This window comes from Pyxicephalus adspersus, chromosome 7 (assembly GCF_032062135.1).
Source record: "Pyxicephalus adspersus chromosome 7, UCB_Pads_2.0, whole genome shotgun sequence".
Taxonomy (NCBI): Eukaryota; Metazoa; Chordata; class Amphibia; order Anura; family Pyxicephalidae; genus Pyxicephalus; species Pyxicephalus adspersus.
Genome location: NC_092864.1, coordinates 57,166,880 through 57,192,703, shown reverse-complemented (window position 1 = coordinate 57,192,703; position 25,824 = coordinate 57,166,880). Strand labels below are relative to the sequence as shown.

At 38.3% G+C, this 25,824-nt stretch overlaps 1 protein-coding gene and 1 long non-coding RNA gene across 3 annotated transcripts; one reads left to right on the top strand and one right to left on the bottom strand.

The window, feature by feature from the left end:
- Nucleotides 1–20,335, bottom strand: LANCL1 (LanC like glutathione S-transferase 1). Of its 2 annotated transcripts, none has more exons than XM_072418553.1 (10): nt 20,219–20,335; nt 17,989–18,082; nt 16,273–16,390; nt 12,841–13,048; nt 9,906–10,053; nt 7,869–8,015; nt 5,035–5,217; nt 3,931–4,107; nt 2,527–2,599; nt 1–1,617 (listed from the first exon to the last, which is right to left on the bottom strand). In XM_072418553.1, the coding sequence occupies exons 2-10, from the start codon at nt 18,064–18,066 to the stop codon at nt 1,541–1,543; spliced, it is 1,209 nt and encodes a 402-aa protein (XP_072274654.1). In that variant the 5' UTR covers nt 18,067–18,082; nt 20,219–20,335; the 3' UTR covers nt 1–1,540. The 2 variants fall into 2 exon arrangements, with proteins under 2 accessions (XP_072274654.1, XP_072274655.1); XM_072418554.1 differs by having other exon boundaries at nt 20,207–20,226.
- Nucleotides 20,310–24,231, top strand: LOC140335708 (uncharacterized). Its single transcript, XR_011921749.1, has 2 exons — nt 20,310–20,388; nt 23,675–24,231. It is a non-coding gene; the product is annotated as an uncharacterized lncRNA (long non-coding RNA).
- The last annotated feature ends 1,593 nt before the right edge of the window (nt 24,232–25,824 follow it).

Below are 25,824 nucleotides of genomic sequence, written 5' to 3'. Positions count from 1 at the left end.
AGCATTTAACTTCACATATATTTCTTTTTATTTGAATAAACAAGAAATTAGGAAATTAAACATATTTGTTATCTTATTGGGAAATAACGCGTCGGGTAGTAAAGATACATATAGTATAGAACAGTGACAAATTGCATGGCTTCTCTTGATAGGTTTGAATAGCACTTTAACACCAAAGCTACTGCAAAAGTGTCACAATATACACAAAATAATTAAGAGCTGAAATATACTAGTTTAAAGGAAACATCCGCCATCCATTCTGAATACTAAAACTAATATCTCTGCCCAAAAGCAGGTTCCACGATGCTATTAACTCTTTTGTCTAGAAAAGTATCTTCAGTACTCCCTATACTACTACTACATTTGCTTTCACCTCTCGTGTAAAGAACATTTACCCAGAGCCCGATATTTAATAAGTGGGGTCTTTTTAGCCAGTTGTATGGAGTAGCTGGGGCTGGTTATCTTTAGGGGTGGTTAACTTTAGGGGTATAAATACTTGAAAAAGATGGTTTTGCAGTTAGGTTAATATTCAGCTATTTCTAGCACAATTTGTAGGTCGAAGTCTTTGCTACAAATGCAATAAATTTGGTATGCTGGGGGAAAAACTACTACAATTTTCAGCAGTGTTTTTGTACCTTAAATGAAACTTCTACAGGCACCTTCATATTCACCAATCACACCAAGACAAAAACATTAGTGTGAATGAACAAACTCGGAGTTAATTTAAGTAGAAAGATCCATATTAACTTCTCATCAGAAAACCCTGTGTGCAAATTCCTTAAATCACAATGAAAAATACTAAATGCAACTTTTCCATGTGTTAGTGTCCTGGTGCTGTTCATTGTGAACAGCACCAATAATCACCAATAATAGTGAAAAGAGGGATAATTCACTGCCCTCAAGTTACAGCAAGTCCTTTTACCAGAACATCCCCAGCAAAGCAGAATATAATACATGTCCGGACTGCAGTAAAAAAAAAAAAACAAAAAAAAAAAAACTGTACTAGCACTTTTGCGTTACATAACTCCAGCTACATTCTATAGAAAACTAAGCTTGCTGTATTGGAAGTGCCATAATATCGCAAATAATTGGACTTTAAATCTTAGCTGCTTTATGTAGCCAGTCCTTTAGTAGTGAGCAAAAGTAACAGCTTTGATGCATCAGCAGCTATTTCTGTCACGTTTGGTAAGGTGTGTGGATGTGTATAAAGCTGTTAACAGTGCTAATTGGTTAATATTAGTGATTTGAAAACCTCCTAAGTATAATGTTCTACATGTTCAGACAGACCTGCATTTCTCATGACATTATGTTAGGCATGGCAGCATCTGTACTACACTGTGGGGGGAGTGAGCTCTTTCCTGTATGTACATGTACAAAACACAGAATATTCAATGTAATACAGCCAAAATGAAGCTATGATGAAGCAAACAAAACAAGCTACAGCTATTGACTGCCTAGTCTTAGGGTATTGAGAAAGCAACAGAAGCAGCAATGCAATCCCCCATTTCCAGTACTGCTCTGAGAAGAAAATAAGGAACTATCATATCTCAAATGCAGGGAACTTGGCTTTTGTAGGATCCAACAAGTCCACTAGAAAATAAATTGTGCCGGCCATCCCTGCAGATAGAAAAAGGAAAACACAATAAGGCTTCTTAATTGGTTAACTGGTTGTCATATATAAATAAATATCCAATGTCATCATCTGCTGCATCAGCTCTGCCCTGCATCAAGACGGTCACCACAGCTCAGAGGCAATCCTAATGTCGTCAGAGATGGCATCACCAATATTTCCTCCATTTTGGGGAAGCATTGTGATTACATCTAACCATGGAAATTTCTGGGCTAAGGAATGATCCCAGGTGGTGATCATTTCAATTATATATTCAGAATTTGTTTATTTGTCAGAAAAAAAGATAGTTTACAAGAGTTATATATCTAGCACATTTAAAATGATAAATTTTTTGGGCATTGAAAAAAAGGCAGTTAATAGGAAAATTGAAGTAGGAAAACAAAAGAGAGGCTTTTTAGTGGCAATACTGCAAGCAAATGGTTTAATTGGGCTATTTAGGCACCCTATGCTAGACATAGCCCAACTGTGCTAACTATTTAAAACGTGAAGCAGTGGTTATATAGTGCCAATGTACAATATCATATTGGTTTGGTGCATTAAAATGGGAAACGTCTCTTTATGAATGAATTTTTGTAAAAGAGTAGGATGTATCAATTCTTGTAGGGAAACAACAAAACTACAATTAGTGGAGTGGGGATTAATTTGGGATTAGTATGCAAATTAGGATCTCCCTTGCACTCCTATACCAAGAAAAATCCTTATGGGAAAAACTTCAGTGTCCCAACCGTGACGGTCCAAAACACAGAAATCTAGAGGAATTTGTGGACGTGCAGAAGTACCACCATGATTAAAAAAGTTAAGTCTTTCAAGCAATAAATAAAAAACAGAGGATGAATGTAGTTATACATTACCCTCACTTTACTTGAATGTAGGAAACATAAATCACTACATCTTACCTTCAAATAGTGAATATGGCGTGTCTGGAGTCCTGCAGCCGTGTTTGCCATAATCCAAGCACCATTCTGCAAACTAGCAAAAAATAAATTACAGGTCAGTATGGGGATAGAGAATGTAATCAGCTTACATGATGGGAAGATGGGAAAGATGGTTAACATTGTTACAACAGTTAAAGTTAATTTCTCTCAAGTTTCTAAGCAAATTTCTATTGTCCTCAAATACTTGAAATATTGATGGATATTTGGTGTGATCTATCATTACCTAAAAAATGTGTTCTAACACTCATAGTACACCCTGCAGTAACCAAATCACTGACTGAGAACCAGTGTAGCGCAGTGTGAGCTTTGTGTATACAACTGAATAGAGTGCACATGGTATACAGCGGATTGGTGTGGGGCATATAACGTACAACACACTGCATACAGATGAGCAATGTGGAGTTCATAATTTACAGCACACAGTATACAAAAAAGCAATGTAATTTACAGCACAAGGTATACAGCTGAGCACTGTGGAGTACATGTTAAACAGCGGAGAAACATGAAGTATACAATATATAGCAGAGTCTGGTGTATAAAACATACAGCACAGTTTAAGAACTGCAGAACACAGGGTATAGAAAAAAATAAATAAATAAAAAAAATAAAAAGAGCACAGGTATGGTAAGTGTGCTTAAATTCCACATGTAACATAAACTTGTCATAGTGCCCATTTTAGCATTCACTTTAAAACAGTGGTCCCCACTCCCTTTTGCAGCTAGCGGACCACTAAATGCATGGAATCCGGACCACGAAAGCGTGAGGAGCCGTTTGTCACTCAAACGGGAAAAACTTCCCCCAGAGTGACCTCATAGTGCCAGAAAACGCACACCACCCACAGAATGGGCGGGTTTTGTCTAGATACAGAACATGCCCACCGCTCTAAACCTTTAATCCGTATGGGAGACATGGTCAGCGGCTCTGGCTGGTGCCCCACCCATGGTCCTTCTCCTGACCCCACTAGGGGGTGCACAGGCCAGAGCTGCGGCCTACCTGTCAGACGGACCAGGGGTTGAGGACCTCTGCTTTAAAGGACCCTTTATCTCCATCTGGAGGTTTAAAATTCAGATCTGTTAAGAAGTTTTAATCCTGCAACCTGTTTCATGCAGCAGAAGGCGTAGGACTGCATGTATTGCAAATGTAAACCTCAGTATATAGGTTTACATTCACACAACAACAATTTACATGAATTAATTCACACAATTACAATGTAATTGAACAGATTTCTATTCACTTTTAAGTCTCTGCTAACTGCTACAAGGTTTACTAATTCCTGAAATCTTCACTGCCTGCCACACATCTCTTGCATTAGTGATAAACTATTAAACCTTAATGTACTGTACACAATCTAGATGAGACAAATACCTTGCATGCTCTGTACAAGTACTTAAGATCATGTGTCAGGTTGTACATTGCAAGAAAACAATAAGCATTCCCAGCTGCTCCATGGCATATCCCGTAACCCTTCTTCAGTAAGCCTCGATGCCAAGAGACATCAGTGCACTGTGCCGCAGCTGACAGGTACCTTTCCTCTTGGAAAATCTACAAAGCAAAATCAAAACTCAGTATATGGAGAAGCAGAACCTCCTGTACTCATACATTTTGCATCTAAATTGGCAGAATTATCCTTTTATACACAGCAAACTCGGAAGCAATGCATATAACCTTTTTCATGTTGTTTGCAATCAATAGCATGATCTTTCGGTAAACAAGTAAATTTGATTGCTTAAAAGTAAAAAAAAAAAAAAATATTGACAAATCACACACATTTCTTGCCCTGAGACTCAAATTTCAGTTCCCTGCCATAGAATGGCAAGGCAAAATCTGGAATTACACCACCGCCCAAATACCCAGTATTTTTTTTTTCTCACTAAAAAGCTAGGTCTCCTTAGGCAAAAAAAAGCATAGAGCATAAATGGTAATTCAATTGTACTTTTTTTTATTAATAACAACTTGTATTTAATAAATAGATTGATTGTTTTAAGACTGTTCTGAGATTGGAAAAGCTCCTCCTTTAGCTAGCCTCAGCTCTGCTAGTAAGAAGAATTAGACCTAACCCCATAACTGCTCTGTTCCTCCGATTACATATTATAAAAATACACATCATTGAGATCATGTATTAACAGGGCTGTAAATACAGTGTTTATAATTTGGTAAGGTGGTGGTACAGGTCTCTGCACTGAGCACCACACAATCTTAACAGGATAGTAGCTTTGTCACTGTATGACTCCGTCACAACAGAAATACAACCTGTCATTTGATATGTGCTGAGAAAGAAGACGAAATCTTTCTGGCTTAAAGGACCTGTACAGTAACACTGGCATATAGAGTTACAGGACATTGTATTTTTGGGTTTTTATAGACAAAATTTTAGAATATTTTAGTGAATTGGTTGTCCTGACAATTTCTAACATGAATGTGTCCAGAATAACTGGGGTACAAACAGAAAAATGCAGCTTGTTTACATACCTTATATGCCTGAATAAACATATAAAAAACACCAGGGGCTCCATGACACCAGTGCACCAACAGATCTCTCTTGTCCCCAATACACGGAGGATAGTTTCCGGACGGGAACCTAAGTTGGTTGACGTAGTCTACACTTGGACGGACAAGGGATCGAATTTTTTCACTGCTTACGTTGCACGCAGCCTGAAGTGAGAACATATTTTTGTTACATTACCAACTTTAAAGCACAGCAAGTTAAAGATTTTTCCCAAAGCACAACAACAGTTGATCAGTGAGAAAAAATGTCTGCATTTGGTCTTTAATCATTTAAGCAACCCACTTATACCATTCCCATTGTCGTAGAAAGCTAAGGGCTGTCTACAGCACAAAGAAAACACAATCATGCAGGTATATAATTTACAGTAAAATAGCGATTCCTTTAACATGCCCAAATTATATACTAAGTCTGAACTGTATCACATTCACTTTACATACAATTGTCTTTATACATGTTAAAAGTTAGGGCAAAACTGATATTTAGGTTCTGCATAGTTTCTGGCAAACTGAATTACCCATTGCCCAGGCTGCTGGGTGGTGCTTCCAGTATTGCCTAATTGCTGTGTGCATTAGAATTCTGATGCCACACATCCTAATACACTCTCCGTAACAAAGGAAGAGGAATTTTTGGAATTCAGATATAAGAAAGTAAACCCTTTGTTGTGGCATTGTAGGAGGAGGTGAAAAGCAAGCTACTGTGTGAAAATCAATCCTCTAGAGCGGGGTCGACAACCCGCGGCTCTTCAGCCCCCTTGTCGTGGCTCCCTTCGGCCGCTGACTGGAGATCCCTGATGGGGGATCCCCTTCCTCCCATAGACACTGCGGAGGAGGGGGATTCCCCTTCCAGTTTTCTAACAAAAAAATCTACCCATAAAATAAATCTAGCGGGGGCGTGTACAATGACATCATTGTTAGGAAAGTTTCACAGCTGTGTTTGTGTATGAATCCTGCATGGCATGTCATGTTCTGCAGCCTTACATCCCTCCTAGTACAAACCTCCAGATCTCCTAAACAGTATGTCCTACTGACTTGAGATTTTCTAGGTACTCAGGGGACCCTCATAGCTAGCAGTACCCCAAACTTCATCTCCCCACCTTTAACAACTTTCAAAATATGGGGGTCAAATTTATAAAAAAATAGTTAAAATTGAACATCAGGGCTGCGGTTTTAAAAGTGTGTCTAGAACCCCGAAATTAAACAAACAAATTATGGACCCCCCAGGGCCACTTACAAAGCAAGGAGGTGCGAACTCCAAATTTATACCTACCTGTCACAAAACTGGAAAAGTCATACTACACTACCCTGTCCTCTTACTTTAAACCCCAATTTCTCTGGAACGGGGAGTACAAAACCAAAAATGGAGGTGCAAGTGGGGGACACCTGTGACTAACACCCCCTAAAAGGTCATCATTGGGCCATCGTCCGAACATAAAAAAACTCCCCCCACCAAAAAAATGATTCACAGGTGAACAAAATTAGGTGCAAGTGGGGGAAACCTGTGGCTAACACCCCTTAAAATTTCATTGCTAAGGCATCATCAGAACATAAAGAACTGTGCCCATCAAAAAAATCTACCTTGTTACGTTAGACGCCTCCAGGCTTCTACGGGCATAGTTCAGTGTTTAATTTATTTCAAAGTAGGCCTACACATGCACACTGCACTTCTGTTTATTGCATTCTGTTGTTGTAACAGGTAAAATTAAAAAAAGAATAAAACTTTTAAAAGTTTATAAGCTGTGTTATGTTTTCCAGCTCCAGTCTTTTTTCTTTGGTGGAAGAGGGGGCAGAATGGCTCTTTTGAAGGTAAAGGTTGCTGACCCCTGCTCTAGAGCCTTTAGGAGGATTAAATGATTTGTTAAGTGTCGAAGGCTTCTAATTGCTAGGTAACACTTCAAATGGAACTGCAATAAGGAATTAGTTACAGTTTATTCTTCCAGCATTTCAGGAATTGTGCAAACATTGCATTTAAAAACCCAATGCTTGGGTCTGAATATTTATATATTTATTTATAAATTTTAGACCTCATTATTTACATGCTTGTCCCATCTCATTGACAAACAATGGTCTACAAAGTGGTTTAAGGGGACATCTGGGATCCTAAAGTGGAACTACACTTTTTTTCTGGAATTCCTCCAAAGAACAGTAGCACAGTTCCTGGTATGTAAGTGTAACAAAGCACACCTGTGCCTTCAGCCCTATATCTGTATACAGTCTGAAATTTAAAGGCACTGAGTCTCCAACAGTCGTAACAAATTTGGACTACGATTTGATAATTTCACTACTGCAAACCACCAAAAGATAAGTCACCAATGCGAAAACATTAACTGCCAGGGGGATCACAAGTAACACTGCAGACTAATCCTTTCTTCTTCTCTGCATGTATTTATTTTAAGCACAGTTCCCAAGGTAATTTCCTCTTCAAAAGACCCCTGATGTCTACCATATATGTTGGACATTGAGATTGGAGCATACTATAAGGTCTCAGTACTTCTGAGTTCATTTAAATTCACAAGAATTAATGGATGGTAAGGATGGTAAATATAAATGCAAAAACCTGATGATGAGACTAGGAAAATGGGGGCATGCTGGTTTTATCACCATATTGAAATGGTGAAGAGAGGGTGAACCTTTAAATGTGGTTGAAAACACCTGTAGAGGAGCTTAACCAAGTTTTTCATTATATGTTTATATAACTTCTCTCTAAGACATCAGCCTGAAGAAGGTCTATAGTTTGTTAAGTACAGAAGTATAATAGAATGTTATAGCATGTTACAAACTTTACCATTTAGCACACCCACCTGCATTAAGTAGTAGTAAATTCCTGCCAGGCCATGGGCTGGGCCCACATAGTGTTCTCCATACCACTCATACATTAACGGACTCTGATTCTGTATTCGTCTGTGAGCTGCCATGTTTTCTCCAGATTTTATCACAACATTACAGACCTGATAAAACAGCGGCAATCCTAATTATATTCTGAGAAATTATGCATATAATAAATAAGTATAAAAATTTAAGTTACAAAACAAAACAGTTGCTTTGATCTGTTATATTGTTCTCTTATTAGGGAATCATCACTAAGTTTTCAAATTGACAAAAATAATGAACTACCAATGAAGGTGGCTATATAACCTAACCACACATAACTTAAGTTTTATGATTTGGCGAAGCAGTGTAATCAAAACCAAGCAGAAGGAGCCATGAAAAGAGACTTTGTCATAGTCAATGAATTACCAAAGGTATATTCTATAGTTCTTCCCCAGCCCGTTTTTGGTTGGCGGGCCGCCCGGCTGTTCTGCACCCTCCACTCACTTCTGAACAGACAACTAGGCTGCTCTGTTCCCAGCTGATAAGAGCCAGGCGGGAGGAGAAGAGCACAGCACAGCTAGGATGAGATTGGAAAACAGGCTGTCCGTACCCTATCTCATAGCTGTGCTGGGTCTTATTTTGAAAGAAACAAAAAAACGATCGTGTAACAATGTATCTGCCCGAGTGGGCGTGTGTAATGATGTCATCAGAGCAGTCTGTGTGTAAATAATGCATGTCATTCTGCAGCTCTCTGTGTATAAACCTTCATATCTCCTAAACCGTATGTCATAATGACTTGAAGTTTTTAGGGTGCATAGGGAACACACACAGCTAATAGTAACTATAAATAGAATAATAAATAGATATTAAATAGCAATTTTAGCACCCCAGCTTTGAAAAATGTCGATATGAGGATCAGAATTGTAAAAACTAGTGAAAATACAACATTGGGGTTGCTGTTTCAAAAGCTAGTGCGCCTAGAAATCCTTAATTGAAAATGCAAATTGGGGACTCTCGGAGCCACTTACATAGCAAGGAGCATTGGGTTGGGACCCCTAAATTGATCTACATGGACCTACCTGTGACAAATCTATAATCGTCATACTATGTTACCCTGTCTGCTTCTCTTCTTTGAATCCCAATTTTCTTAGAATGGTGGGGTATCCAAAACTGAAAATATAGATGCAGTGGGGGGACACCTTTGGCTAACCCCCCACTAAAATTAAATTACTATGGCAAACGCACTGTCCCGTTACACATTACTGCCCACTTCTAACACTTGAACCCTAATTTCTCTGGAATGGGGAGGTGTAGGAAACTGAAAATGTATGGGCAACGTCTGTGGATAACACCCCCTAAAATGTTATCATTAGAACATAAAAAACTCTGCCCATCAAAACAAAATTGGGGTTCAGGTACTGGTAGGGTACACTCATGTGTAACAGGGCAGCGTGTTCTGATGAGTTTATGTTGTAATGATTCCATGGTGATGAAAGTTTGGGGGTGGTAACCTATAATTTTGTTTACCTGCACCTCTCTGTTCTAGAGAAATTGGGGTTCAAAGTACCCAAGCCTAATAACTGGTTTCTGGGAAATCAGGTAAGAAACTATGAAATATTTACATAATCTTATACTATGAAATGCCGGGGGTTATAGGGGAAGGGATGGCTACACGTCAACACAACAGGAAGTAAGACAACATTTCTTTAAAAAGACAGTAAACTCCAAAAAAACATTTTCACCAGAAGTTTACACAGTAATTGTGACTAAACAATGGCTATTATAAATTTTCAACAGGCCTTAAAAGATGACCACTGATGCTGGGAAACAAAACAGGCATTCTAGTAAAGAAAGTTTGGACGTTGTTCTTTATTCGCTGGCTGCATGCTTGTTGCAGGTCAGTAACTTAAAGTTCAGAAGTCAAAGGATTAGGAATCACTGCAAAGCACTTAGCAAGTTTGCAAATATATGAAGACTCTGTAATTCAGCACAGTATAGAAGATTAAAGTGACAGTCCTGACTCTTACCTCTTGGATATACCCTAAAGGAATCTTTTCACCTCCAAAATATTTGTTGATAAACAACAAAGCATAAAGGTAGCCCATACGGCCAAACAGAAGTTCATCAGGTAACCTGGAGTCCTGCTTTATCACAGTTGGATGCATTTGCAGCACTCTAAAAAAAAAAATGAAAAAAACATATTTGTTTAAAGAGCACCTGTTACACAGCCCAAAAAGACAATATGCTAAAAAAAAAAAAAAAAAAAAAAAGACCATTTAGTACTCACCTTTTTTTTTTTGCACATTTATGTCACTCATGCACTTTTCGGTGTGGGTATGTGTACAAAGTAAACTTGAAGACATTATTTACAAAACTGGGCAGCGGGAACAACACTTAGCAAAATGTTTGGTTGTGGGGCCATTTCTAAGTTCATCTTCTAGCTTGTGACCATCTAGCGGGCTTGTACAACTCTCTAGGTTGGTATTGCAGCATCACTTACAATTATTGTCACTTTTAGTAATAATAACCATTCAACTAATCAGATCAGTAGTATTTATAATTTCTCGTTTGGCTGCATGCTGCTCCACTATTAGGCTTGAGTAAATATTTACGAATCCATGGATGTGGAGAGATTTTCAACATATGCAAAGGGGCTGAAAAGGTATATTAGGTATAGGAGAAGTGGAAACAAAAGTGCAACAATAAGCACTCTTTGCAGTGCTAGCTCCCAGGTTTGTATCTCAGCCAGCACTCTATGTGCAAGGAGTTTTTATGCTCTCTCTGTGTCTGCATTAGTTTCCTCTGGGTACTCTGGTTTCCACATGCCAAAAAACATGCAGTTAGGTTATTCTTCTTTCCCTCATAAATTGTCCTTAGACTGTGTTATTGACACATGACTATTGTAGGAACAAAGTGCTGCATGTCAGCACTATATAAATTCTGGTTAAAAATAATATCAACAATGTAACAGATCTCACAATAACCAGTTTAATGTAAATCTGAGCTGTGCTACCTTTTAGAGGACAAAACTGTTGCCAGCCCTAGCTGCCCCATTTACCTAAAGACACTGTGAGATTTTAGTTTATACAAACATATCATCTGTATTCTTTTTTTTATTAAAATGCAAAAGCTGAAACTGTGTGGAGTAAAGTAATACCAAATACAAAAAGCCTGATGTGCCTGCACATGATGCAATGAAACTTTTACAGATCATCAGTTTTGAGAAGACTACATAAAGTCTACAGAAATATTGGACTTTCTTACTGGTGTTATTAATAATACCTCATACGTGATGCACAAATAGTGTTTGCATACACGCGTGTCCTCAGTGTGCGAGATAGTCCTTCAGATTCTTATTATATGTTATTTTTGTATCCCTTATCCTCTTATTAGCAAGTAACTACTTTTTTTTTTAATAGATCCTTGCTGTTTCCATTTCATACCTTATTTCAGACACCGTGACATTCTCACTGGGTTTCTGTACTGCCCTTTGGTAGGATTGGTAGGGTGCAGAACAAAGCTTCCTGTTTTTTTGTCATTTGACAATAGAAAAGAAAGAATAGTCTAAATTCTGCAATGGGAGATGGTGTGTTATACCTTTCCCTTATGTTAGCTTTCATATAAATATAGAAAGTCTAAAAGCAAAAACTATGTGGTTTATGCTACAAAACCTTTTTGTGTGCCTGGCTTTTCTGGAACAAGTACGGACAGAGCCTCAAACTTAAGTGAACAGTGACCACCTTCATATGCCTATGACAAAAAGTTTAATTATATTTATACTGCCTGGCCAACAAAAATTCTCGAATTGTCATCTTGGAATATACTAAAACTTTCTCCCCAATGGAAAAACCTGATTATCACCTGACCTAATGTTTGAGCATATAACATTGCTGAACCAAGATCTGACAAACAAGTAAACCCAGATCATAACTTTTTTTGGTCACGTAGCTTTTCTTCAACAAGGTGATGCCAAGAAAAGTCACACTTTGAGCTGTCCTGAAACACCCCCTAGTGAATGATGAGGGCAACATAGACAACTACAGTACTGTTCTCTGTTCATATTCAGTGTACAAACAATCTGCCATAATGAAATTTAAAATGTGTAAAAACTATCTATCTCCATAGACAACAATATTTATCTGTCCTTCACTGTTCTCCGGCATCAGACTGTTATTTTAAGCAGCCGATTCCTTCACACCTAGTCTACCAAACATCATCCCACATATCACCCACAAATACATCTGGGAGGGATATCAATGAACTGAGACTTGAGATATGGTCATATAAAGTTGGTAAAGGTATGTATATATGTTTTTATTTGCCCAGTTGATAAGCATGCACTAATCAAACCCAGCCATCACTGCAGACAAACTGATTACAGGTCAGGGTGTGTGCAGCTACCAGACAGGTAAGGAAGCCACTCACAGACATGAAAGCCGTTTGGTTTGATAAAGTGTCTATGGGTATCCCAGGGAAGACCATACATTATACATACTTATTGTACTATTGCCTTCTGATCTACTATCAATTATATAGTTCAAGAGAGCGTCTGAGTTGACACTAATTGAAAGGATTACTTATATTAGTCTTAACATTACATAGTTTGGATTTTCTCCCAATGTAATTTTGAAAAGATTTTACAATCAATTTAAATCAATCCTTGTAATTCACTACAAATATTCAGACACATCTATGATATCTAGCTGAAATATCGATTTGAGTTTTAGTTTTTAAGTCGATGGTTTACCAAATCAAAAAACAAAAAAGGCTTTCCTGAATATTTTAAGTTAATTTTCTGCCTAAATAATAGATTGCGACAAACTATCTAATTGTTTTTAATGGCTCAATTTTTTTGTCCAATTGAACAAAAATATTGCATGGTATATGGCTAGCTTAATCCAAATGATTTTCTGCAGACAGGGCTATATTGAGTGATCTGCCTCTATAATAGATATGTCTTACCTGTTAATGCAGTCATCTGCCTCTTGAGCATATCCCAATCTATAGAAAATAACAGATGCCACTGCACAAGGCCCAGCATCCCCACAAAGGAAAGTAACATCTTGTCTGTTCAGTAATTGTAAGCTTCTGCTGATATACTCTTTAGCTTTTTGCAGGTAAGATGGATCCCCAGAGACCTCTGAGAGGTGAAGGTACAATAAGGCAATTCCTAGGAGAAGCAGATACACCACAGATATGAGTGATTAAAGAAAAATTACTATTTTGCTGGCCCTAACTCTTCTGAAATCCAAAAGTATATGATAAAGAAAAACAATATGTCGTTAATGGACTTACAATTTCAGTCTTTTTTAATATTCATAATAAATGAGTGTTATTCTCCAGAGAGTGTGTGTGTGTGTGTGTGTGTGTGTGTGTTGTAGGAAACTGAAAAAGTGTGGGGAACATCTGTGGATAAAACTGCCTAAAAGTTTATCACAATGGCATTATTAGAACATAAAAAACTGCCCATCAAAATGAAAATGGGGTTTAGGTACTGGTAGGGTAAATCATGGGTAACAGGGCAGTGTGTTTTGATGGGCAGAGTTTATGTAATGATGCCATGGTGATGAAAGTTTAGGGAGTTTTAGCCACAAGTGTCCCCTACTTGCACCTATGATTCGGTTTATCTGCACCTCTCTGTTCTAGAGAAATTAGGGTTAAAGTTAGGGAAGCGGACAGTTTGATGGGCAGAGGTTTTTATGTTCTAATGATGCCATGCTAATGAAATTTTGGGAGTTTATACATCTGTTCCCCACTTGCACCTACAGTTTCAGTTTCCTGCACCTCCCCATTCCAGATAAATTGGGATTCAAAGAACAGAAGCAGAAAGGGCAACATAGTATTACAAATATAGTTTGGTGAAAGGTAGGTAAAATATATAGGGGGCCCCACCGCAATGCTTCTTGCTTTGTAAGTGGCTGCATTTTCAATTTTGGGCTCCTAGGTGCACTATCCTATAAAACAGCAACCCAAATGTTCAATTTCCACAATTTTTTAAACTACTGGCCCCTATATTTTGAAATTATTGAAATTAAAAAAAGAAATGTTGGTTATTAGTAGCTTTTAGAGTCACCTGTGTACCCTAAAAATTTTAGGTAATTACAACCAACAATTTAGGAGATCTAAAGGATTGAACACAATGAGTTGTTAGGCTGCAGAATCTGACAAGCAGACTTTACACACACAGCTATCATACTGCGGGTGGATAAATTTCACAGGAAGTTTTTGTTTTGGGCAGTGATGAGAGGAGGGCACTGGCTGTCCTGTCCCCATCTGCGATCACATGCATGCAAGTTACCTAGGTATAGCGCTAGGAGGTGACATCTGAAGTTAGGATGAATTCACATTGGCAGTAAGGTTGCATTTGCTAAGTTTACCCCTCACATTCCTCTCGCCAGAAACCACTGCTGCTTGAAAAACTGCTAGGCCTAAAAAGCTCAGCACTTACCGCCTGTTACCAATCCCAGGTGCCCAGCAGTTATCACCGGTTACCAATCCCAGGTGCCCAGCAGTTATCACCGGTTACCAATCCCAGGTGCCCAGCAGTTGCCAAGTAGTCACTCAGGAGGGGCATTTTTTTTTACTGCTAATGTGAACTAAACCTAACTTGTTAAGCCACATTGATCACAATATTACACTACTACAAGGGATTACACTATTGAAACATGGAACTCTAGGGAGCTGGATTAAAATACACAGCACTTGACTGTTGGGGCATAATACAAAAAAAATGGAAAAATTGTACATTCTGACAAGCCAGGCATTAGAAAGTTGGAACAAAGTATAGGGGTTAGGTAGAACACTGACACAATAGCAGGGGTTACTGGATACCTATGGCATAAATAACTAGGAGCTCCAAATTTCCTGTGTCTAACCCCGCCCACTTTTTTACCACCCGGCTACAGTTTCCCCCCACCCGGCTGGAAAAAATTTCTGGGGAGAATACTGAAGTATAAACCCTCCCAATACCAGAATGCTTTTATGCCAAAGCACTATGACTTTGTGTCTCCTATAGGATTCCAAGAAAAATGATTCCAAGCCTTCAGGATGTCCAAAAGCAGTTGAACTAAGAGATAGGCAACACAGCAAACAATTGGAGTACTTACAGATTTAGTAGAGTGATCTGGTGAAAAGGGGGAGAACATGATGACCAAGCTTTGCAGAGTCCATTCAGAATCACAAAAAAAAGAAAGCGGCTAGGAGAAACTCTCAAAGTCTAAATTTTATTCCTAAAAAATAAGGGGAAATTTCCTTTTGTTGAACTGAAAATGGACAGAGGGTCTGGTGGCCAGTGATGACAAAAGTCATGATAGACAAGCAGCAGGAACAGATCAAAATTTAAATTTTCATCTTTTGAAGCAGGAGCAGAAAAATGCTTCCTTGGGAAAAAAAAGCTTGGTGTACACTCACAAGACACTACACCTAATGGATTTATTGAGTGCTCAATCCTCTAAATCCTTCTATTACAAAACTGGAAGAAACGGGGAATAAAGATTATCATCAATCTAAGTAATTAAAAAGATGTCCATCCTCCGAAAAATTGAAGTATATTGATAGTGAGAGGGGAAACCCTGGGAATGCCGACAGATTTTTTGTTGCCAGCATCCAGCTCTCTTGTAGGCAATATAACTTTAATTTTTAAGAATTCTTGTGTCTCTCAGTGTCAACACTTTTTAAGAGAATGACTGCACTGAAAACATTTAGTAATGAATTTTTTTTAAATTTGCACTAACTTTCTTGAAACATTGATTGAAAGAAGCTTGAAACGTTACCCAGATCTCTCTAAATATTTCTGGGAAAAGTAGTGAGCCAACTACGGAGCTTAAAGGAGATAATAAAGAATGCCTCCTGTGTTGTTACTGTATATGGATGTGACATTTAAATTTTTTACATGTTTAAAAAACACGGCTGTCTGGAAGTGGAAAATAAAAAGTAATATGTACCATTATATTTTATTCAATTGTTTAAAACAAAAGCTGAGTCTTTCTTAAAAGCAACTGCTGGTACAATACAATACTGTATTACCTTTCTGGGAGGTTGTGATTCAAATAATCAGTCTATAGAGGAACTACAGACATTGCTGGTATCTAATTCTTTGTGAGCATTGTACACTTGTTCCCCTGGTGGGCCCTGTGGCTTTGTCTGGAGGTATCAAACAGACAAAAGTGCTGGATACCAGCAATATCTGAAGCACCTAAAGAAAAAATGAAAGGCAGGTATGAAAGTTTTTCTTTGTGATAGCTCGCTTTTAAATTTATATACTGTAGGGACATAACTAATTTAGGCATGAGGACCTGCAGAAATATGGTAAAATAAATATTTAGCATTAGCATTTGCCTGCATCCTTAAATTCATTCTTCTTTCTAGACATGTGTGTACGCGTTTAAATTTTACCTGACCAGCCTGTGTACACAGTGAAGTCTCTTGGATCTGCAGATCTCAAGCCATGTTCCATGTGTTGAAGAAGTTCTCTAATTTTATAGTTCAAACGATTTACAAAGTCAGGAGTTAGCTGTAAGGAAAAGTGAATTAAGTGTTAGTAAATAATCAAATTATCATACAAATATAACACTGGCACCTTTAAGAAAACCTGTGCTGTGCTTATGAATAATACAGCAACAAAAAAACGGTTTCAAGTATTAAAAAATATATTTTATTTGCTAGAAATCCAGCATTCTCCTGTTTTTGCTGAAAACAGTGCCTTTGCTGTAATGGAATCCCAATCAATGTTATCAGCCCTGCCTGCTGGACTACAGAACTCTGCCTATTCTAACTCCCAAGTTATTTTGAAATGAGGGTTGCGGAGTCAAAGTTGGAAGTAATTTTTGTGTACATAGAAAAATCTTACAGACTCCACTGTCCTGAATAAATACAAGAAAGATTCCATAAGATGGCCTACTTACATAATAACTCCAATCTCTATTTTTACAATTAAGATTTTATTTACAAAAAATATTTTATCTTTTGTAATGTAGTTGTAAATTGTTTTGTATTGTACTGTATGATTTAGGTCTCAAAATATGTTGCTGATGAATTGGTATATATTTCCATGAAATACGTTGAACAAATAATTGATTTAGACCACTCCAAAAAGTGAACAATTGACTGAATGAGACCACTTGTATTTATTTGTGACTGTTCTTAAAATCTTTTTATCTTTATACAAAAAAATGATGGTTTTAAATAATAATGAATTGAAAATTAGTTGTTGAATGACTTAAAAGTCCCCTTCTTTTAATTTTTTTGTTTTTAATTATTGGGATGTGACATTGAGTGAGTTGCCAGTTGGGCAAACAACTTCCTATTTATTTAAAACATTTATAATCTTTTTGTACTTCTGCCATCAGGCTTTTTATAGCTGTTGTTTTCCTTTTTTTCTTTTTCTTATCTATGAAGGACAGATCATGAGAGTGTCAGTACCTATGACCCACTCTAAGGTCTTTGACATAAAGTTGGTACAAAACTCTGTACACAAAGATTGTGAGGCACATAGGCTCAGTGGCTGGCACTCTCAACCTGGTGTCCCAGATTTAAATCTTGCCCAGGACATTTTCTTCTAATAGAGTTTGTAAGTTTGGATAGATTTTCCCCAGGAACTCTCCCAGGTCCCAAAAACATACTGGTTCCCCTTCCACAAATTACAAAGCGCCTAAACTATGCCAGTGACAACAGACAACATTTATGGCAGGAACGTGCAATTGTGAGCTTCTCTTTAAAACAGTTAGTGACAACCTTGCATTATGTAACATGCTGTGTAACATACCAGCACTGTATTAATACATCATAATATAAATATATTATGGTACATCTGCTTCGGGGTTAGTGGAGGTCACATAATTTTTGTAGAGCACTATCTGGTTTTCAGTCACCATGTTTATAATTATCAAAGATCTAACAGTAAGAGCATAAGCAGAGTTTATTGCAGAACTATGGGGGTTGGACTGCTTGTAATACGTCACTGCTTTTATACATAGAGTCAGAGTCCCAAAACACAGGCTTTTCTAATATATATATATAGGGCCATTGAATGCCTGCACATTGAATGTTTTTAAATAATTTTAGTTGATTTTAACTAAAATCCCTAGACAACATGTCAATATCTAAGCTTACCTGCCCATTAGCAGTAAGGAAGGATGATGCATCTCCACTGTAATCTGGATACGGATTTGGGAAACTTCTGCTGTCCATGGTATGCTACTGAAAGCTAAAAAAAAATATTAAAATGGTTTAAGATAGATATTAATAAAAACAATGCTAAAATATTAAAGCAACTACATTCCTATTACCAAAGTATAAAATAATGCCCCTTTCAGACCAGTGGTGAAAAACAATGTGGTTGGCTGCTCCCAGGTACATAGCAAATTGCTGCCCAGAAGTGGCAAACCATACCACAGGTGAACAGGTTTGCACACGGTTGCTATTGTGGTTGTGGTGCAGTTCTTCCTACACAAATGGAAAAGGAACCATGCAGCCAAAAGTGACTTTCAGAAACCAAAAAACAATCAACCAAATCTGCAGCCGTAGCCACATCAGTGTACACAAAATGATTCATAACCTCCCCTATTCAGTTGAATAGAAATGGTTGGCACTGCAGTTGAACCTGTAGCAGAGTGATGAAGTCAAACCAAGTCTGGAGAATATTTATGACAATATTTTATTGTAAATAACATTCTTATCCTCTTCATGGCATTTGGAACATGACATTGAATAATCTCTAATGTAGATTTGTGCCAAATGTTTAATTAGTTGGAGGATGATTAACAGTAATTAGTACAAAAAAAACATTTTATTCACAAATCTACAGTTTGTACAGCTGTCCCCAATATTGATGAGTGATCTAACCAGCCGGGAACAGCTAATAATGTTTCCTTATGGGGGGGAACACATTGGGGCAGCTACTCCTTCTATGGATCAGAACAGTGTTTTCTGTACAGTGCACATTCCTTCAAATCCACTAGAAGCCTAACAACCACCACTACATAGAGTTTCCAGCAACAATAATTGCACATCTGTACAGAGATTTAGTCATACACAAAAAATAAAAAAGAACCCCTGCACAACACACATGAAGCCAGCGGATAACCACTACACCTTGAATAAACAAGACATTGTTAGTTCCACATATCTGTTGCTATAAGGGTAAGACCCAGGGTATGCATTTGCCCTCAAATTAACTACTATATGTATCTAATAATCTCTGGTTTACCAGGGTGTTATAATTATCTGGTGGTATTTATAGGAGTTGAGCAGGGGTGTTTTTTTATACTAAACTAAAAAAGAGCAAGCAGGCAGGTTTATTTATTATTTGCAGAAGAAACAGACAATGTCCTCTTTTCAATAACATAAACTTACCTGTTCGGAATCTTTTCTTCTTTCTTTTCTAATGTACACTAAGCTATGCATGTGAAGAAAAGATTTCAAACACACAGGTAAGTTTATCCTGCATACCCCAGCTGCTGGGAATTAACTCCTGTGTGCATGGCCAGAAGTTACTTTTTTCTGGTCTGGGAAATCAAGATGGCTGAAGTTCTGGGACGCTGAAGAAGACAGGCAGCCAAGTTTATTTTATTGCAGAAAGACATTGCCTGTCACTTTAACAATAATGAATACATGTTAAAATAAAGCCCAACCACTTTGCATTGTGCTCTTGCAAGCCTGAACACATAAAATCACACATCTGATAATTTATTGGATGAAGAAGATAGCAAAACACACAGAGAATTCAAATTAAACTGCATTTATGGTGCAGGGGTTCTATTTTAATTGACTTGGTTTTTGTGCATTTAGAACAAATGATAAAACTCATGCACAGCACAATGTGTTAATAACAGAGACTAAGACTACAGACTGTAATGGAAGTGTTTGGAGCATACATGCTGCAATTTATGATTAGTTTAAATACAAACAATCGCAAAGAAGTAACATGTGATATTGTGTGAATATATTACTATATCCAACCCATAACAAAAGAATATTTCACTGATTACACTCAGTTCTCTAATCCAATCAAAGCCATCAGTGACTTTCTGCAGCCAATCATTGAACAGCTTACTAAATCCACCTAAGGTTTTTGGTTTATTTATAAAATTGTATCATTTTAGTGGCATTGGTTGATATTAATATGTGTGACCATCTTCTGCCCATTAATGTATGCACACACAACTGTGCCAGGACACATTAGTCCCTTCAGCCTGAAGCTGCTGCTTAGAAATGGATTTAGATGGGAGAGGAGGACTTATATACAAAGGAAGCTACAATGGCTGCCTTGAATACAATGCTGGGAGAGCTATATGGGGAACAGTGACAACGGCGCCCACCCCACCATCACCTTACAACTCACACAACGACACACAATGGCAGCGGCTACTTCCCATCCAGTACAAGGACCCGGAAGTGACGTTATTAGAGACCATGAAGTGGGCGGGGTTTCACGGATCAAACCTCAAGTCCGGGAAACTGCATTTGAAAAGCAGGAAAAATGATTATCAGTCTCCTCACACAGCGGAAAAGGTATGTGTCTGTGTGATTTATATATTAGAGGCTGTCAGGTCCATTCTGGGTTGTCATACTCCTATTGTAGGGCGCACAGGTGGTTATGTAGGGGGATATAAGGGAGATATAATGGGAGCACTGACATTGCAGGGGGATATTAGGTGATTGGAATACATTGCTAATATTGCAGAATGAGATGAGGGTGAAGGAAGTGTCACACAGGTTATGGGGTGCACTGGTAGTATTACAGGGGATATGGAAGGATGGGGAAAAGTGGGGACAGCTGTTTTGTATACTGGTGTTATTACAGGGTAATGGGGGTACAGGAGGGGGAGAGACGTGATGGAGTGCACTCCTATTGTATGATAATATAGGGGTACAGGAGGGGGAGAGACATGTGATGGGGTGCACTCCTAATTTTGTGAGGTGATGTGGGGTACAGTAATGGGAGAGACAGGTGATGGGGTGCTCTCCTATTGTTGTGAAGTCATATGGGGGTACAGGAGGTGGGGAGACATGTGATGGGGTGCTCTCCTATTGTATGATAATATAGGGGTACAGGAGGGGGAGAGACATGTGATGGGGTGCACTGTCGTTATCGGTATGTGCAGGATCGGTGCTATACGATCGTTCGTAGATATCGTGCAGGATCGTTCGTCGTTCGTTTAACAACGATAATAATTGGAAGTGTGTACGTAGCTTAAGTCTCCTTCTGCAAGGATTCTTACTACAAATTCATACAAGTCTTCAGAGCTCGCCCAGGAACCTACCCAAGGTTGCCTCTCTACCATTACTTTAACCATAACTGCAGAAATAATATCAGGGTTGGAGGCCATAAGAGGCTACCTCATCTTCAGATTTGAAAGCTACTGTGACCGCTATCTTCAATTTCCTATTGGATAAACCTCTGAAAACAGCTCTGCAGATTAAGTACATAGAGTCCCTGACTCCATGTCACAATCCTCTGCTATGCCCAGTGATGTGATCTGTAGAGTTCACTTTTTTTGCTGTAACAATTATGTAAAAAGCATGGCTCAAAGACCCATTTGATTTTGATGGTGCTCAAATCTACTTACTACTAGATATGTCCAGGCACACTAAAGATGTCCCTGCTACTTGACCTAATTAAGTACTGTGGAAGCCCAAGAACAGTCCGCACTGGGTGTAATGATCCCTTAGTGCGAAGATACTTGATATAATGATACTTAGTGCGAAGACTAATGCTCCACTTCTTGGATAAAGACTGAACCTTTTATCCATCTGCTGAATACTACTGAATGCCATACAGTTTGCTACTACTTGTTACTGATGATGATTACTGTCATCAGATATGATATGGGTACTGTTATGGCGGGGAGATCTTTTAGACCTCTCCTGTCTAGGACTGAACAGTTGCACTAACATTAGTACTTATATTGTTTTTGCTGTTTATAGTTGGTGAATATATTTTTTCCTGTGGTTCTCTGATGTTCCCCAACCCTACTACCATATCAGACTTAAACTTTAGGGGCGGGTGTTTATTTTTGATTGTCTACGGGCTGGGCAAGCCTCTTCACCCTAGCCATTGCTACCTAACTCCCTCAGGTAGGTAGGTCCCATTGTTTGGTGGGAATTCCTTACATTTAGATATTTACTATTACAATTTTTTTATATTCTTCCTTTTCTGATTCTTTTCTCTTTACTTAGTCCTTCCTCTTCCATTTTTTGGCAATTGTGTTTTTTGCACCACCTCCACCCATTCTTTTATCCCTACCCTTATTTTATTGTTATATTGATTCTTCCCTCATGACCTATATAAATATACTCTCCCTTAATACCAAGGGGTTGAATATTCCTGAAACGTGGACTGCTCTTCTGTGTGATTTATGCTAACAAAAGGTACATATTGCCTTTCTACAAGAAACAGACTTTTAAGAGAAGTAAGTTATCCAAACTCATGGACCGATACTATACCTGGGCATATCATGGGTCCACGACTGATTCCAGACCCAGGGGAGTGAATGTTGTACTCTCCAAACACAGCTGCCAATTATAGACCAATGGTTTATGAAAGGAGTCTTTGGTTCTATTTTAGTTACAAATGCAACAGTTTATGCCCCTAATTATCCCCAACTCCAATTTTTGGACATAGCACTTCAACATCTCTCATGATTCCTAGAGGGAGTTTGTGTCCTAGGAGGAGACTTCACTGTATTCCTAGGCCCGCCTAATGACTTCCAGCCACCAGTGTGCCATGCCTCTAGTTAGAGATCTTCAAGGGATTTTACATTCAACTCTCTTGTTCACAAGTATTTTATGAAGATTGACTTTTTTCTGATGAGAAATACAGATTTACTCTTTAACACAATCTGGCATTGGAAACATTACCCTTTCTGACCATGCATCCATTACCTTTACAGTTCAAGTATATATATCTCCAAGAGGAGACAAAATATGACATTCTTATGAAAGCCTGCTTCAGGTCCTAGTGATAATAATAGATCTAACTGCACAAATAAAACTCCTATTTGAGCAGAATTCTACTGTATTTGTACACCCAGCAGTCTGGGTGGCACACAAACCTTTCATGCAGGGGATCCTGATTAGCCATGGAACACTTTGCAAATAAGAGCATGAGGTGTGTATAATATTCCTTTTGCAGGTATTCAAATTCTAGTGTCCTCCCACAAACAATTCATTTTTGCTGACCTTGACTCCAAACTGTTAGTAGCTAGAGAAGCACTGATAACTGTCTTGATAATACTAATGCTGCTTGGACAAAATGCTGACATACTTTTTTTGGCTTTGTAAACAAATGCAGTAGAATTTTAGCTAATGCTGTCTGATCTCAAACAGGACCCTCCCTCAGTGAAGTCTCCAAACTTGCATCCTTTTCTCCTTCAAATGGGCTGTGGGTGCAATTATGGGTTTCAAAAGATCTTTTGTGTCTTTTGCCCTTAAATCCTTCATCGCTTAAGTCAAGAGGTCTCTGAATGGAATACAGGAACCTTTTTGTGGTTCATCCATTGTAAACTTCAGAAAATGGTGGTACAGCCTAAATGTACTCCAGGCCCGACCTATTGTTGTTCCCTCAGTGTTAATCACACTGCCATGGTGTAATGATTGTGTACCCCCCTCTCTGCTCTCATCCAAGTGTTGGAACAACTCTGTTTGCCAAACTAGTAATGTTGACCAATATCTTACCCCCTCTATCGCCACTCTTTCCTATATATGGCAGCCCTGTCTGTCCCAGCCTGGTGGAATCTGGATACAGATAGTAGAGCAAGCCAATTCATTTGCTTGATTTTTTTTTTTTTTATCACAGAACCTCTTGGACCTCCATATCAGAGATGAAAGATGATCTCAAGTTTGCTCCACTGGGTTTCTGGCACATTATCCAGCTCAGACATTTTATACACCTTCTTCCATCACCAGACCAATTTCTATGTTCTTTTTCTGTTTTGTAGCAAATTTGTTCAGGTCTTGGTCCTGTACATCAGACCGTGTCCTTGTTATATGTGGCCATGATTGTTCCAGAACCTGATTCTACTGTATTTACAAAGATGGGAAAGGGACTTTGGTATGGTGCAAGAACAAATCTCCATGTTGTTTCTCTTTGCCTTTAAGTCCTCTATGTGTTGCCTACCAAGACCTGGAATACAAAATCCACACTCCATGGAACAGAATCCTGACACTTGTATCCAGTTTTTCATCGTAGAAGTCCCGCAGGTGTTGATACTGCAACAAAGGGCTAGGCATGCTCCTTCACATTAATACAATAAAGAGAGCAGAAAAAAACAGGGTTGTTTTGGGCAATTTAAGTGTGTATTGATAGAACGATAAAGTATACAAACAGTAATAAAGCTGCATTGATATACAATATCTTTACTAATCTATTGAGCAAAATTCCACTAGTGGTTGCTCTAACGTCCATCTTCCTTCATATATTTTTGGACTGTCCCCAAAAAAACTTTTTTTTTCTCAGGTTTATTACAGTATGCTAAATTTTACAGATCATAAGATCATTTTTGAGCTGGCATTCTTCATGTTTCTCTGGTCCGGCCTACAGTAATTTTCTGTTCACTCGCCAAGATAATATGGCTTGGGCATGTATTCCAGCTTTCTGGAGTCAACTGGGGACCCCTACTGTAGCTTTATGGTTCTCTTAAATCATATATATCCAGGGTTATACGCATCCAGTGGTTCCTATCACTATAGTAGACCTGACCACTGAAATAATAAGGTCCTTGTACTGGAAAAGCATTAGCCTTGTTTTAAATGAGTGGGCTATTTCCTATCCTTATACTGGACCTGACCAGTAAGAAAATTATGAGGTCCGTCTACTGGATGGGAATTAGCGTTGTTATATATGAGCAGGCTATTTCTTATCCTTATACCAGAGCTAACCACTGGCAGGTATCATAAGGTCCTTGTACTGGATTTGAAATAGCCTGCTTATATATAATGGGGTATTTTCTATACATTTACTGGACATATATGAGCAGGATATTTCCCATCCAGTACAAGGACCTTTTCATGCCTCCTAGTGGCCAGGTCCTGTAAATGGATAGGAAATAGCCCACTCATATATGGGCTATATAGTGGTCAGGTCCAGTATTTGAATAGGAAATAGCCCACTTATAAATAAGCAGGCGTTTTCCCATCCAACACAAGGCCTTTTTCATGCCCCCTAGTGGTCAGGTCCTGTATAGGGATAGGAAATAGCACACTCATATATGAGCAGGCTAATTCCCATCCAGTACAAGGACTCCATTATTCCTTAGTGGTCAGGTCCAGTATTTGGATAGGTTATAGCCCACCTATATATATCCAGGGTAATTCCCATTCAGCACAAGGACCTTTTCATGCCCCCTAGTGTTGTGGTCTAGTATGGGATAGAAAACTCTCATATATGACCAGGCTAATTCACATCCAGTACAAGCACAAGTTCTGGATGGGAATTACCCATGAAATATGTGAGTGGGCTATTTCCTATTCCGATATTTTTTTTTTTTTTTTTTTAAAGGTTGTTGCACTTAAAACACTTTACCAAACAACATTTTTACTTTAAATGAAAGGGTTGTCTACTCTTTTTATGTAAAGTAAAAATGTAATGTAAAAATTATGAGTTTAGGTATGCTTTAAGCATCACTGTTTTTTTTTTTTTGGGTTAAGGAAAGGAAGCAGACAATTATGTGTGACTGGGCAGTGCATTTTGTTAGGTAGCATTTTTATATATAATGATGCCATGGTTATGAAATATTATGGAGGTGTTAGCCACCTACACCTTCATTTTGGATTTTCTACACATCCCGGTTCCAGAGGTTTGGAAATTGGGGTTCTGGTATTGGAAGGACAGTTATGTGGGTGCTAGTAATAAGTGTCCCCCGCTTGCACCCTTATATTTGGTTTTCTAGACCTCCCTGGTAAACTGAAATTGAGGTCCAAGGAAGGGAAGTTGACAGTTATGTGTAG

Coding starts and splice junctions, on each gene's coding strand:
- LANCL1 (XM_072418553.1), bottom strand. CDS start 18,066: ATGGACAGCAGAAGTTTCCCAAATCCGTATCCAGATTACAGTGGAGAT. Junction 16,391..17,988: donor TCCTTACTGCTAATGGGCAG/GTAAGCTTAGAT, acceptor TTTTCCTTACAG/CTAACTCCTGACTTTGTAAA. Junction 8,016..9,905: donor CTTTAGGGTATATCCAAGAG/GTAAGAGTCAGG, acceptor CTGTTTTATCAG/GTCTGTAATGTTGTGATAAA.